The 15656-nt window shown below is 39.0% G+C and overlaps 1 protein-coding gene and 1 non-coding gene across 4 annotated transcripts in view; both read left to right on the plus strand.

Annotated features, from left to right (window-relative positions):
- LOC764122 (adhesion G-protein coupled receptor D1) overlaps positions 1 to 15656 on the plus strand; it is a 56004-nt gene that overhangs the window by 12662 nt on the left and 27686 nt on the right. For all 3 annotated transcript variants that reach the window (XR_004063526.1, XM_030981908.1, XM_011666055.2), the window contains 6 exons: positions 216 to 281; positions 8020 to 8094; positions 9973 to 10096; positions 11214 to 11336; positions 11967 to 12184; positions 15151 to 15209. Coding sequence is in view for 2 of the 3 variants with exons in the window: in XM_030981908.1 (XP_030837768.1) it covers positions 216 to 281; positions 8020 to 8094; positions 9973 to 10096; positions 11214 to 11336; positions 11967 to 12184; positions 15151 to 15209 (665 nt within the window). In the remaining variant the exon portion in view is untranslated. The remainder of the gene's footprint in view (positions 1 to 215; positions 282 to 8019; positions 8095 to 9972; positions 10097 to 11213; positions 11337 to 11966; positions 12185 to 15150; positions 15210 to 15656) is intronic.
- TRNAM-CAU lies at positions 10789 to 10861 on the plus strand. Its single transcript has one exon. It is a non-coding gene; the product is annotated as a tRNA-Met (tRNA).

The raw sequence follows: 15656 nt of genomic DNA on the forward strand, positions 1-15656 counted from the left end.
TATATAGAAATATATAAACATTTAGTTATTGAAGAGGTATGTCCTTATGCTCTTTTTAAAAGTCTAGTCAACAGGGCTGGAAGTACTGACAAAAGACAAATATGTATCCGATTTGAAAAAAACTACGATTTAATTATTTTTCGAGGTTGTTGAGATTATATATTGTTTGATTTGAATCTTTTTTTTTTTTTTTTTTTTTTTTTTTTTTTACACAGAATAATGCTCGAGTTGCTCTAAAAGAGGCGAAGGCTCAGATAGGGGACTTTGTTGCACAGTTCACGGTAAGCCACCCCCCCCCCCCCAATCTAATAATAACCGTTGTGATTTCTTGTCTTTTTTTCCTTTTTAAAAGAATCTCTTGGTTCCTTTGTAAACAGAAAGCTAGCTCTCGTCTGGTTAACGAATTATAGAATAAACATCATGGAAGGTTGGCAAATGTCAACGAAATGTCATCTTTTGTGAAATTTCTCCATTTCCCATGATACCAGATGCTTATTTCTGTCAAGTTCAATTATTCCGTGGCTATTTCATGAAATTAAGTGAACTGCAACATTTCAATCTAAAATTTCAGTGCCACTTTGAGCAGATTTATGAAGAAGGAATACATCGAACAAATTAATTTAAAGAAAATAAAAAGACAGGCCATAATGGATGTTGTCCAATATACTTATCAAGTTAATTACTTGCGTAATGTGTCATTCTGACAGTGTTAAATTAACAATGCTCCTCTAGGCAAATAATCGCTGATACATTGCTTTTAAAACACATCCCTTTTCCGACCTAAAGACTAAGTTCATTAGTGATGTTTGCATGGAAACATGGCGGGAAGTTGGTCGTGTTTGATGTACAGCTTTTCATTTCCGCTATTGTGGGGAAGCATTATTCACTTTCATTAGGGTTTAAATCGCTCAATGTCGTAATCAAAGTCAATGTCAGTCACGATTTCGACGTCCTATCGGTCATCATAGTGCAATTGAACCTGTTGGTATCATGCTATTTTCATCTGGGTTGGATGTATTACGAGAGCCCGGTTGGTCGACGATTAATGTCTTTAAAAACCATTGGAATGGAATGTTAGATATTCTCTTTTATCATTATGATAACATAGTGCATGGTTGCTTGTCAGTCGTCGAAGAAAGAGGTAGGGGAGGGGGTGGGGGAGGGGGGGGGGGTAGTCAGCTGGAGGATGAACATGAGGAGAAGGAGGATGGAGATGGAAAGGAAAAGGGAGGAAATGATGATGCAGAAGAGGGCGAGATAAGGGACGAAGAAGGAGACGAAGAAGAAGGAGACGAAGAAGAAGAATGAGAAGAAGAAGAAGAAGAAGAAGAAGAATGAGAAGAAGAAGAAGAAGAAGAAGAAGAAGAAGAAGAAGAAGAAGAAAAAGAAGAAGAAGAAGGAAGAAGAAGCAGAAGAAGAAGAAGAAGAAGAAGAAGAAGAAGAAGAAGAAGAAGAAGAAAAAGGAAGAAGAAGCAGAAGAAGAAGAAGAAGAAGAAGAAGAAGAAGGAGAGAAAGAAGAAGAAGAAGAAGAAGGAAGAAGAAGAAGAAGAAGAAGAAGAAAAAGGAAGAAGAAGCAGAAGAAGAAGAAGAAGAAGAAGAAGAAGAAGAAGGAGAGAAAGAAGAAGAAGAAGAAGAAGGAAGAAGAAGAAGAAGAAGAAGAAGAAGAAGAAGAAGAAGAAGCAGAAGAAGAAGAAGAAGAAGAAGAAGAAGAAGAAGAAGAAGAAGAAGAAGAAGCAGAAGAAGAAGAAGAAGAAGAAGAAGAAGAAGAAGAAGAATAAAGAGAAGAAGAAGGAGGAGGAAGATAAGAAGGAGGAGGATGAAGAGAAGAAGTAGATAGTAAAGGAGGAGCCTGGGAGAAGGGTGAGGAGGAGGAGAAAAAGTAAAAGAATAGTTGAGGAAGAGGAGGAGAGGGGAGGAGGAGAAGAATATACTTGAGGCGGGGAGGAGGAAGATGGTGAGGAGGAGAAGGAGTAAACTAAGAACAAGGAGGAGGGGCAGGAAAAGAAGAATTGTTAAAAGAAGGGAAAACTAAGCGTCAGAAGAGATGCATCGTTCTACAACCATAAAACTGGAAAAAGACCAATAAAACAGAAACAGATAAAGAAGAAAGACAAAAGACATTGGAAGAAGTTTGAAGAGACACAAAGAATAAACAAGAAAGGCAAAAAGAGAAGCCGAGATTGAAAGACAATATTATCTAAGACATGAAAGGAGAATAATTAAACGAAGGAAGGGGCATTTAACACATTTTAATGGAGCAAAGGAAACAGTTAAGACAGAATGACAGAAGAATGAAGAAAAAGAACTTCCGAATATCAAAAGACGATATAGGCAGAGAGCAGCAATCAAGAAATTGGAGAATAATATAAAATTATAAAAGAAGAATTGGCTATTCGACTTTCAAACATGTTGAGGTGAACAACAAGATTCCTAGTTTATATGTTGTTCCACGACGTGCACGTAGACCAAACTCTTTCCAGACCATTCCCCTTTTGATGTATCCCACATGCTTAATTAAGCACATGAAATAGGTCGTCACGAAAGACATTGGTTCCGTATATACATCTAATGAGCATGCTTACATCCATGTCACACGACCATTATAATGTCGCCTCACGTTTATACCGCCAAGGCATCCCCCTTAATTGATGCACGTTTCCATGGAGACGAACATACCTTGAACATCCAGTCATCGAACAAGAAGCGAATACAGGCCACGTTCGTAGGCGTAGTAGGAGGCGTTGCCGAGGGGCTGGGGTGTGGGTGGTGGTGGTGGGGGGGGGGGGGGGGAGGGGGTGCTACCTTGATAGTGTTGTACATGCAAATATTCAATGAGCTGACCGTTAAGACACCCGAAAAATCAACTCATTGGCAACTCACTATTGTTCTACCTGCGGAAATTAATATAAGCATATCATATATATCTTCGTAATGTTCGCGCCATTCAACATTATGACACACAAGGCTGTCGGGATTACACTTGATATCTCGGAAGCCTTTGCAACGTTTTAACGTTTCATCCATTAGCTGTTTCAACAAAATGAGTAAATAAATGAAAATCAGTCACGGCGTTTAAGTTGGTTAAAAATTCGTCGGTATACATTGTATTTTACCAAAGCAACTTAAAAAAGTACGGTAGATAACGTCTTATCTGTAATTGTATCTGTAGTTTATTTCTTGCATTATGTCACACGTGTCAGTCATGCCCATATTCCATCGTCTACGCCTCATCAGACATCAAGGAATTTAGCTGTGCGTTCAACCGCTGCGTGTACCAGCCATAATCTGTTGACAGCTAGAAAGGCATTAAGTCAGATCATTTTGCAAAGATATAACGCCCTTCTGGCTCTCAGCAGGCGAATACCCAATAGTTATTCCCACTATGATTACGTTTTTCTTTAATAAGGGCGTGTTCATGTTTCACTTTTTCTGGCCAGAATCAGGCATCTGTTACGCGTTTAGTTTAAAACACAGTTGCGTCCATGCTTACTTTTGTAGAATCACCGAAAAACGGCGATCACGATCGCCGATCGTAAACTCACAAAAAGATGCGTTTACAATTATTTGTAAACGCGTTTAAATGGGGTCAACGCACTGACCTCTAGTGGGTCTACGTAGCATGCACAGTGAAGGTTTGCGAATCCAGCTGGAAGACCAATTAAGGCCACACACGGAGAATTGCCTCGATGAGCCAGAGAAGTAAGCATGAACAGTACCCCGTGGAACTACGATCACGATGAGCGTTTACGATGAGCGTTTCAGATCGCTCATTCTACCTACAAAATCAAGCATGAACGCGCCCTTAGTGTAATGGACTTTTGAGGAGAGATGGAATTGATTCGTAAGATGCAATTGCGGAGGCGGTGAAAAATGTTGAAGAGGCTGAAGAGTTTATGATACTTGACGAATCTCACATCGGAAATGGTCTGGCAATTATTTTGAACCTTGATGGATCCATTTATACAGCTAGTGTTGTTTTATTCGATAGAATTCGCTTAGAAAATGTCGATCCTGAACATTACACGTATTGCATTACAATAACGAGATAGTCATGCAATGCTACGACTAGATTGAGAAGGGTAAAATCGGTTTATTTCATGAAATCTCGCTAAGTGCACACATATCCTAATGTCAGAAATTTGAAACCCAGATGCTTTTTCGTAATGATTATGAATTTTGATAATGTTCTAGTAAAACATATTATGACAACAATCTGAAAAAATATGAATAAATGTATGTTATCGCAAAGACAAGAACGATTTATAAAAAGAAATCTGAACGAAAAGCATACTTTTGAAACTTGGGAGCAAAGGATTAAAATGTTTTATTTCAATGCTTTGAAATGTCACGCTACCGCAATTTGTCGATTGATTTATTATAAGGGGATGTGATAATTAGATAGAGTCTGCATAATGCCCTCCTGTGGCACTGTCAGTCCGTTGATTTATTTGTCGTCATTCAGACAGATAAAAGTCATATAAGAGGGAGAGAGAGAGAGAGAGAGAGAGAGAGGGAGAGAGAGAGAGAGAGAGAGAGGGGGGGGGGAGAGAGAGAGAGAGAAAGAGAGAGAGAGAGAGAGAGCCTGGAGAGACAATGAAGACTGGTGATGAAGAAAGTCGGAAATGATTGGGGGGATCCACATGGTTAGAATGATAATTGGGTAAATTAAAGAAGATGGAAGGTGTAATATCAAGAGGACGGTGAAGAAGGAGAAGGGAAGGAGAGGAGAGGAGAAATGGAAGGTGATGGTAAAACAGTAAAGACAATTTAAAGGTAAAGAAAGAAGAAAGATAATTAAGAGGGAAAGGGGGATTTAAAGCAGGATGATGAGAATTAGGAAAGGGATAGAAAATCAAGCAGCCATGTTTATGAAGAGAAGGAAGGAATGAGGATGAGGAGAAGTGGAAGAGCATGAGCGCAGTTATCATTCCTTCATTTACCTTGCTACTCAGCTTTGTAAAGTGATGGGGTGTGGCGTCGCAACGACCACACCCCTCCGGCTGTCGTTAGCATTATTCATGATTCATTTGTAAACAACTATTTTTTTTGTTTTTTTTGTTGTTTACTCTGGTGATCCCCTCCTTACATTTTCGGGACACCCATTTCTTTCATTTATTTGTATTACTAGCTCTTATGTATGTATAACTCTGCTATTTTGATGTAAACATGAAATTATGCGTGACATACTGTTAACTTGTTTGATTTTTAATTGTACATATTGGAAGAAATAAATGAGAGCTATATGCTCTCTCAATCAAAAATTGGATTCCGTTTCAACTTCTTAAACAGCAGTACTGTATGCAAATATCTCTGAAATGAAAAGAAAGCGTGCAGAAGTACCGATCCCTTATTTATGAAGGAGAACAAACGGATTCGAAGGATAAACTACCATTGAATGGCTTTTCAAATTCATTTTGGAAGACACATCTCCGACGATTCTTCGTTTCCCGAAAGACAAAAAACTTCATCAGAAAACAATCAGCGCGGAGTATTGAATGTACGCAGCTGCTACCCAAATGAAAATCATGTAATTCCCAATAAATTCTCTCATCAATGCACAAATATTTCATTTGGCTTGCACATGTTTTGGGGAATTTCGAAGGGGACTCTAGTTCAACTCTGAGAAGTAATTTAGTTTTGCAAGTCCCCCTCCTAGCCCCTACCAAGTCATGCAAGCTACGATAAACTGTCCCGAAAGATATTCGGTGGCCTATTTCGACTCATCGCGCAATTGCAACATGATGGCAAATTCCGAGTCATTTTGTAAGTCGAGCGGAGCGGGATTTAGACAGTTTTCTTTTTTCAATTACCAATCCTTTCGTGTCTGAACTCTAGACTATGATTATCCTTCTTCCAGACGTATAATCCCAAGTGATGGATTATGGGTAAAGAAGAAGGGAAATGGAAGATTACGTATCATCCCTCAACCGTATATTCCATGGAAATTACTCTCTTGTGGACCATTGGGGTCATTCGAAGACAATTAGAAGGGAAGACATTACAGTTAATTGGTAAATGAGGAGGGTATGGAGTGTCATGAACCGAATTGAAAGACTGATTCATGTCAAATTATAGGTTTTAATACATTTCGGGAAATCATGTGGATTTGTTTGCATGTATGGTTGGTTTAACTGGATAAAATTCAACAAAATCACAAAGACATTTGGGAAATGAACTCAAGGTGAGTTTATATTAAAGCTCATACCCCATATCCTATAGAGATCCTATAGATATGGTGCCGTAAATCATAAGATCTGATTGATACACATTGTATGAAAACCCAATTACACATAATATCTCAATCGTTTAATTGGGTCGGTTTTAGGCAAAGACAGAGAGTTGACCGTACCGCTAGGCTAACTCACATCTCCCTTCCCGAAGTGCATTCATAAATGACGCCACTTCTATACCTTGCGCTTCTTGATTACTAAGCGCACCATACACGTTGACGTAGATTTTAGGGCGTCTCGGACTAACCGATTGAAACTGAAATGAGCAGTGTCCATTTTACATGTTGGGTGCCTAAAGGAAACATTTCCACTGTGTAAGCGGACCCAAATCAGATGCATCGGCGGATGAAAGACTCTGGTTCCTATTCAACCTGCGTCTCGGCAGACTAAATCGGTTAACTTTCCCAAACATTTGTCAACTCTCATCAATCCCCTGCCCATGCTGACGGAGAAAGCTGAAAAGCGCCACCACGGGAATCGTTGTGATTGCACCTGCAATGAATTAGAAGCTTGTTGCGCAGGCGCACTAATATTTCCTCCATCAGAATGTCGTTTACAATCCGTATATATATATATTTATAAGAGTCCAGTCACACTGGTGTGTTTTAAAGCAACCTACACTGAACGAATACAGAGCTTTGTGATAATGATTATATCTCTTTTTAACATATGGAAGAAATTGTACCAGAGCTAGAACTCTTTTTTTGACAGTCGTCTCGATTCGCAGAGGCGTAAAGGTAATTTGGAACGCTTCAGAATTGTCGTCGTAACAACACAAGAAAAATGAAAACATAAAAACAACAAATAATAATATTTTTTCTTTTCAACAAAACAAACTACTCAAGCGATTTCCAACTTCATTGCAGGATCGCTAAGTATTTGCATCGAATTTTTGCCGCTAAGCGAGGAGAAAATTATGTAGAGTTGCAAAAGAAGAAAAATGTACGAGATCGCTTCTATGGTTTGTTTGTGTTTGTTTGTTTGTTTGTTTTTTGTCATGTCTTGTTTCGTTATTTGCTTTAAAAACAGTATATCCCTGTGTGACTGAATCTGAGTGATTCCACCTGCAGAAGTTTGACTTGCACTTTATATTCACTCCCTTATGCTGTCATTCTATATTATCTCGTGTATATCGCAAGGGAGGTCAAATTTCCCTCTGCATGTCTACACTTGTCATTTCGAAAAGGTTTATTTTTTCGGGATTGTACAGAGTGCTTCGAACTCGACGGCGTGTATATTAAATAAACCAGTGAATATGGAAGATGTGTTGTATGGTTGAGACCTGTTGATTCTTTGCAATATAAGGCAAAGAGTATTAATATCGTTGAAGTGTTACGATTGTTCTTTAATACATAAGATGCTTTTCCATAGTATTACTATAATCTGCAAGGCTGCAGTAAAATATTAACAGAGAAGCACTCATACCATTATCGATTTAAGTGATGACAATATACGTAAATTGTAAAGTCCATTTTGCTTTTCCAGTATTTCACTACTATGTTATGTCTCCCCCATTCCTCCTTCTCTCTCTCTCTCTCTCTCTCTCTCTCTCTCTCTCACACTCCCTCTCCCCTCTCCCCCTTTCCCTTTCTTTCTCGCTCTGCCTGTCACTCTCTCTCTCTTTCTCTGTCTGTCGCTTTCTCTCTCTCTCTTCCCACCTCTCCCCCTCTCTCTAACTCTATTGCTCTCTCGCTTTATCTGGCTTTCTCCTCTCCCCCCTCTCGCTCTCTCTTTCTCTCCCGCTTTACCCCTCCATCCCCCTCTCTTCTCTAATTTTTCTTTTATTTAGGATGATCAAGGGACTCTGGATATTCTCGATGAAATCATCGACGCTCCTCCCTTGATCGGCCCCGGACCGTCAGGGGTAAGTCTCTCCTTCATTAATAATTTCTCTTTGAATTTGGGATTGATTTTCATTTGATTTTCATTATCGATTTCTTTGCCATTCAGGAATACCCTTTTCACCACCTAATGCCAAATATAAATATATTAAAATGTCAGAACACATTAACATTTGATTACTGCATACGAGCTATAGTATCTAGCTGGAAGTAATGCAGGCCTCGAAGAAACTTATGACAATCACGACAATCTATTGTAACAAAATAATTAGTAAAAAGCTGTAGATTCAATTATATAGTCACTTTGCAATGACTCATCAAAATGATCGAATACGTTTCGTCTCGCCTAGAAGTTCACGACGGTTCATATTAAGGAGAGCTGTTTGAAGATGCCTATAGGGTTGTATTACTAGTATTGACCACGAAATACAGAGTATGCTCTAAACTTGATATGAACTGACTGTGGACGGAGTACGTACAGACAAGATGGATATATTGAGGACTGTTTATGAACGAACTAGGATCGTATTATAGACATTTTTTTTTTACACATTCTACCCCTACCACAACCCGTTTTACGATTTTCTAGGACGATTCCAGAATGTAGTGAGAACTAGATTGGTGTGATAGGGGCTTAGGTAGTTTCTGTACATGACGTGATAGTGGGTTAAATGTGTAGGTCTATTGTATACATAGGCCTTGATGTATGTGTAATCAATGTAACAACACATAATTTGTCGGGGGGGGGGGGGGAGTAAATCCGAAACAAAAAATGAAATCAAATTCTTAAAAAAATTGATTGTCTGGTTTAACCAGAAATTAATCTGATGCAGGTTATTTCACTCCCCTTCCTGTTAATCTAACTAATTAGAATGGATACCGAATGTAGACATATCATGTCGTCACGCTTATAATCAGCTTGATAAGCATGAGACAGAAGATGAAACTCGATCATTACGGATTCCTCTTTGGCAATAAACATATCTGATTTATGTTTATTATCCTTCATGCATGTCATTTAGTGAGTTTATTTGGACGCGAGTGTATCGTGTTTAATAAGCGCCTCAGCTAATCAAGAGGATGAATTGTTTGAAAGTTTGTTACATCCTGTTTAACTTTTTCGAGAAAAAAATGATAAAAGGTAGCCTCTCCGCTTAGCGAGTAACAATTGTTTATTTAATTGAAGTTTTTTAAACATGAAACACGTTCATGAAGACTTTCGAAAAATCAACCGAAGTCAAGTTCAAGACCCGTGAGTGTTACCTTTTGAAATATGCGAACATTAAAATTGCATAATGCGACCATGATTTCAAAAGGCAATACTTAATGGTAATTTGAAATCGCTCTTATTTGATTTCTTGAAAGCCTTTACCATCGTATTCAATTGATGATAAAAATGCCTATCCCGATGTTTGCATTGAGTAGTACATTAAGATACACACTCGTGATTTGTAGAGTTCTAAAGAAGATTGAGTAAAAAAGAACGACAGTAGAGCGCCATTTCTCTTCCGAATGAAGTTTTAATGAGATACAATTTTTTAAGTATAAACAACTTTGAACCAATCTTGATTTTTAGGATCGCCTTTAATAATCAATGAACCTTTTAAAAAGAGAAAATTGTGAGTGATTTGAATAGCATTTTTCTGCTTTTTCAGTTAGGAATAATACACAGTAAAAACTCGTCTATAAAGACCACCCAAGGGAGACAAAACGTGGTCTTTATAGGCAGGTGGTCTTTAAGTACAAGTTCCTTTAGACATGTTTTAATGAGAAACCATTTTCAAACGAAACAAAACATGTGGTCTTTGTAGACAGGTGGTCACTAAAGCCGGTTTGACTGTACACCAAATGAAATGAAATCAAATTCAAGTATTTCAATGTCCCTTTCCCCTCCTTATTAGAACGACGACACAGCTGCTACCATGGTAACTGACATGGTTGAGAAGATGGACAGTCTGGTAGACTCGTTAGCAGAGATCGTCTCTGGTCCGGGGAAGTCCCTTACTATCGAAAATGACCAGCTTGGTAGGTCACATGACTATATTGATGATGATGATGCCGATGCTCCGATGCTGATGATGATGATGCCAAAGGTCACATGACTATGATAATGATGATGATGATGATGATGATGATGATGATGATGATGCTTATGTTGATGATGATGGTGAAGATGATGATGACATTATAAATAAATGGCTAAGCAGCTCCTGTTTTAATTGTGGTACGACATCAAATAGATCCCCAACAAATGCACAATTTGGTCAATACCACGGCCGGGACAATACACAAAGAAACATAAAGATATTTCACAATAACCTTCCAAATTGTAGTTCAAAAGAAATTTAAACACCAGTTGTAAAATACCGATAAAACCAGATAGAAGATAATTTCGAAAGCATACGATATAATTAGATATCAAAAGGTCCGAATAGTGACATAAAGAAATATTACAAGGTAATCAAAGTTGGTAACTGAAGCTTGAAGATATGACAAGGTGTGAATCTTGGAAGTGTGTCTGGCTCGGTCCATCCTCTAGAGAAACATCTGGACATGGTCGAGAGAGCAACCAATGAGCCATTTGGCAGCTTCATTAATCAAACTATTTAGTACTAGAGGGGGAGCTTGATGGTTCTGTCCCAGTAACTTTGACCTTTACAGAAACAAAATGAAGTGAATGGAAGTACAACTTTTAAAAACACATGCCCATCATAGCAGCCTCGTTAGCGCAGTAGGCAGCGCGTCAGTCTCATAATCTGAAGGTCGTGAGTTCGATCCTCACATGGGGCATGCTGCTCAATTTTTTAGCGCTTAGAGACGTCGGTGGTTAGCGCTTTATAAGCATCGTTTTTAATGTTATTATCATCATTATGATAGGTATCAGGGAAGTAGCAACGTGGTGAATGATCTTGAAAACAGGCTTAGGTTCGAAGGTCTCTTTGAATAAAGGACAATCTACTAGGAGCCTTAAATGCTTTCAAAGCTCACGATTAAAATTAAGGAAAATACGAATACAGATGACGACTCAAGCATGAGGAATATACAACTTAAAAATAAATGATGAGCCTGAATTCATCCTGAAATCTTCCTTTATTTGTAACATGACATTGTGTTGTTATTTTGTGGTCATTCCTTCCCTCAGTCCTGAAGGTGATTCCGATCTGTGCGACGTGCTCATCGACGTCGCCTGGGCCGAGACTCGAAGCCGGGATCAACAACGATTCGTACGTGGTCAAGATACCGTCAGCGGCAATGGGTGATGGAGGTAAGATGGCGGGTTATACCCCCAACGAGACCGACGCGAGACTGACACCAGACCGACACCAGACCGACAACTGACGTAACAAAATATTCACAATACCCTGAAGCGCAAAGGGCCGTTCGGTTTGGTGTTGTAGAGTTGGTTTAGCATTATGATTAAGATGTTATTCTTGTAATGAACAGAACGACGATTGTCAGAGAATTGGTCGGGTTGGAGTCGGTTGGCGATGTGTCGGGGTCGTTGTGATCTTGGGAAAGATATATGTCATGGCATAGAGGATATACCCCTAGATATGGTCGAATTAGAAATGGGATGATTGGGGGGGCACTTTTGCCCATCCCCCTTTTTTCAAAATGGAATTGTCATCATATCTTCACAAATTACTGTTGTGTTGAAAATAAGAAATAAAACATGAACTGAACTGAACTGAAGAGAGAGAAAGAGAAAGAGAGAGACAGAAAGAGAGAGAAGGGGAGCAATAGAGAACATTTCAATCGGGTTTGGGGCGATGATAATCTTGCTACCGAAAATGTTTTGATTTAAATATTCCTCATTATTTACAATTGACCTGTTGAAATTTACTAAAAAAGACCCTCTTAAAGCTTGTTTTCAATTTCTCCTTCATTTCTTCAGCTACGGCTGCTATTTCTGTTCTGAGCTCTGTCGAGGACGTGATGTCGACCAACATGGTCGATGATGGCGAAGAGACGACAACGGGTGGCGAGAATCGGACCGTGGTCACACACGAGATCGTCTCCTTGGTCGCCACCGTGTCGGTCAAGAAATGGGACGGTTCGGATCTCCAACTGGCAGCCGATCAACCATTCGAGATTATCTTCAACAATAAACAGGTAATTAGCTATTTTTATCTTTTTTTAATGTTTAATGGTACCCGATGGGAATACCATTTGTGAAAGCTAACAATGAAAGGGGTTGAATGCCTTTAAGATGTATTGCCCCACCGTTATCGCGACTGCCTCATGAAAAATGACATAAGCATCAATTTTTGTTAGTACTTGTTATTATTTAATGGTATTACAAAAAAAAATCATGTTATAGCCCTTGACAACTAGCTCCTGTTGTTTCAGTTTATAAAACAGGACGCACTTACTTTAAATAATGAAGATAGCTCTGGTACCAATGGTGGCTCAGTGGTTAGAGCGCCCGCCTCATGAACGGGAGGTCATGGGTTCGAACCCCGGCCGAGTCATACCCAAAGACTTATATGGGACCTTCTGCCTTCTAGCTAGGCGCTCAGCATATTAGATTGGAGAAGGGTAGTAATAACATATCATGTTATGCAGGGCCCGCTGGAAGAGCAGTTTCATAACTGAAGAGGCTACCCTGGGTAAATAAAACGTTATTATTATATTATTATATTTTATTGATCGACCGACCATTAATACAGGGGTGTGTTGGGTCAGCTAACCTCCCCCTCCCCATCTTTGTATAATTACAAGACTCTATTATTCAGTGATTGCCCTCGTGCTCTACACTTAGTTCATCATAGTGTTGAGACCCTTCTCATCAATGTTTCAAGCTCAATCTTACGAGAAATGGACTCCGGATCCGTCACTGCCATGGTCCTTTTAGATCTGTCCTCAGCCTTCGACACCGTAGACCACAAAATACTTGTAAATACTCTAACAAGTCTGGGTATCCAGGACCAGGCTCTTGAATGGTTTGAATCCTATCTTTCATGCCATTCACAGTCTGTCCTTTTAAATGGTTTCACATCCTCCCCCAGGCCACTTGGCTGTGGAGTACCCCAAGGCTCTGTGGGCGGGCCCACCTTATTTTCAATATATTTAACCGGTCTCAGAAATGTTTTTCAACGTCATTCTGTTCGTTATCATTTATATGCAGATGACATACAAGTTTTTGTTTCTTTTCCGCCGCATCAAATTCGAGCTTCCCAAACCTTGCAAAATTTGGAAAATTGCATCGCTGATATTGACGCCTGGATGAAGTCACATTCTCTGCTATTAAATCATAGTAAATGCGAATTCATTCTTTTCGGCTCAAAATCTCAGTTGAATAAATTAAATATAGACTCAATTTCTATTTCCGGTAACACCATTCCCTTATCAAATTCATGTCGCGATCTTGGCGTCATTCTTGATTCTCAAATGTCTATGTCTAAACAAATCACAAGCATTTCCAGATCAGTTCGCTATCAATTGCGCAATATTGGCTTCATACGGAAATATTTGACTCGTTCGGCAACAGAGAAACTTGTTCACTCACTTATTTCTTCACGTTTGGATTTCAGCAACAGTTTACTCTATAATTTACCAAATTCTCAAATTGCACAGTTACAAAAACTACAAAACGCAGCTGCACGCATCATTTCTCTGTCAAGCAAACATAGTCACATTACACCTATCTTACAAAATCTCCATTGGTTGCCTGTAAAAGAACGTATAATTTTCAAAATCCTCCTTTTAGTTCATCAAATCATGAACAGAACAGCTCCTGAATACAACCAGTCTTTAGTTCACCTCTACCAACCCACACGTACCCTCCGATCTTCCAACTCTGGTCTTCTACACATACCGCTTTCAAAGAAATCTTGGGGGGAACGAGCTTTTGCTCATGCCGGACCAGCCCTGTGGAATTCACTTCCACAGGAGCTGAAGAACTCCGACTCTTCAACATCTTTTAAGAGCAACCTTAAATCCCATTTGTTTAATTTTGCGTTTTGAAGACAGACATTCATTCTTTCATTCTTTCATTTTTGCATTTTCTTTCTTATGTAAATGTACACGATTCTTTGTCATGATGTAATGTGTTCCCTTATATTTTGAAGCGCCTTGAGCATTTAATCAAAATGGATAATGGCGCTATATAAATCTCATGTATTATTATTATTATTATTAAAACCCATCCAGCGGAATTATCCCTAAGTGCTAATTGCCAACTCGAGCAAATCGTTTCTGGGACGAGCCGAGAGTTGACCGGAAACGTTTCGGGTCGGTGGGCAAATTGACCCAAATTTATAATTGCAATCGATCACCGTAAATTTGTGAATAGGTATTCTAAGGAAATGCATTTTCATACTGTATCTTCAGTTCGAATAGACTCTTCTCAGCACCGCTTCGTTATTATAATATATGCCTGCACTCTTCCCTCCCCTCCTCCTATTTCTGTCTCTCATGTCTCTCTCTCTCTCTCTCTCTCTCTCTCTCTCTCTCTGTCTCTCTCTCCCTTTTACATCGTCTGTATTTGTTTCCCCGTCTTAATATTTCTCCCTCTTTCTCCTTAATAAATCGTTTTTTTTTTCTTTCAATTTCTCCTCCATCGATCTTCTTCTCCGTTGTTAAATTGTTCAGCATTATCATCATCATCACCATCTCGTTTTTCTCTTCTTCTTTTTCTTCTACTCATTTTCTTCGTCTTCTTCTTCCTCCCCTTTTTCGTTTTCTTCTTCTTCTTCTCCTTCTCCTCCTTCTTCTTCATCCCCCTTCTCATAAATTCTTACATTATTTGATTTTTACTTTTTTCCAATTTCTTCTTTACCTTCACTTTTTTTAACATTTACGTATAATAATTCTTTTCCTGATAGTAGGCCTACTACATGTACATCAAATTATATTCAAGGGCCCCGTTTTAGTTTGGATTGATTCAATTCAATCGCAAGTCGATCTAATCAATCGCAAGTTTGCAGCCTCCTATCTCTTATGTACATAGATGTGATTGATGTCAATTAATCGCAAACACATTGCGAGCAATCGCAACTGCTTATAAGACGGGGCACAGGCCAGCTCTACCTAAATTCTTCTTCATCAAATCGCACTACTCCTTAATATCTTTTCAGAGTGCAAGTGATACGGAGGATTCTGGTCGTTCCTGTTGCTATTGGCAACCAGATGAAGTGTGAGTAAATAAGTTGATTATAAAGTCGTTAAGAAAATCGCACGCTGTCTGTTCCTCTGACAATTAATCATGTAAAGGTCAACTAGTATCTGCTTCTTGTTTACTTAAACAGATGAACGCAACGAATTTGCATACAATAAGGGGATGTGTGTTACAAACAAAGATAATGCACATTGGGGAGAGAAAAATATAAAAACAACAATAAAAACACACAAACAACATCAACAACAATAACAAGATAAACAGGTAAATTTGAACCATCGAGGGTAGAATTCATGTTTTGTCGTTTTTATCTGACTTGTTCGCGTTAGCGGGTAATATACCAGGTGTTTTTTTCTTTTAGGAGGGGGGGGGGGCACTTTGGGGGCCTAGCAACCCCCTCCCTCATCATGATGATGCATCAATATAACAACAAAAGCATTGCCATTACTAGTTTTTGTTGAGTTG

This window comes from Strongylocentrotus purpuratus, unplaced genomic scaffold (assembly GCF_000002235.5).
Source record: "Strongylocentrotus purpuratus isolate Spur 01 unplaced genomic scaffold, Spur_5.0 spur5_scaffold_12, whole genome shotgun sequence".
In the NCBI taxonomy this organism is placed as follows: domain Eukaryota; kingdom Metazoa; phylum Echinodermata; class Echinoidea; order Camarodonta; family Strongylocentrotidae; genus Strongylocentrotus; species Strongylocentrotus purpuratus.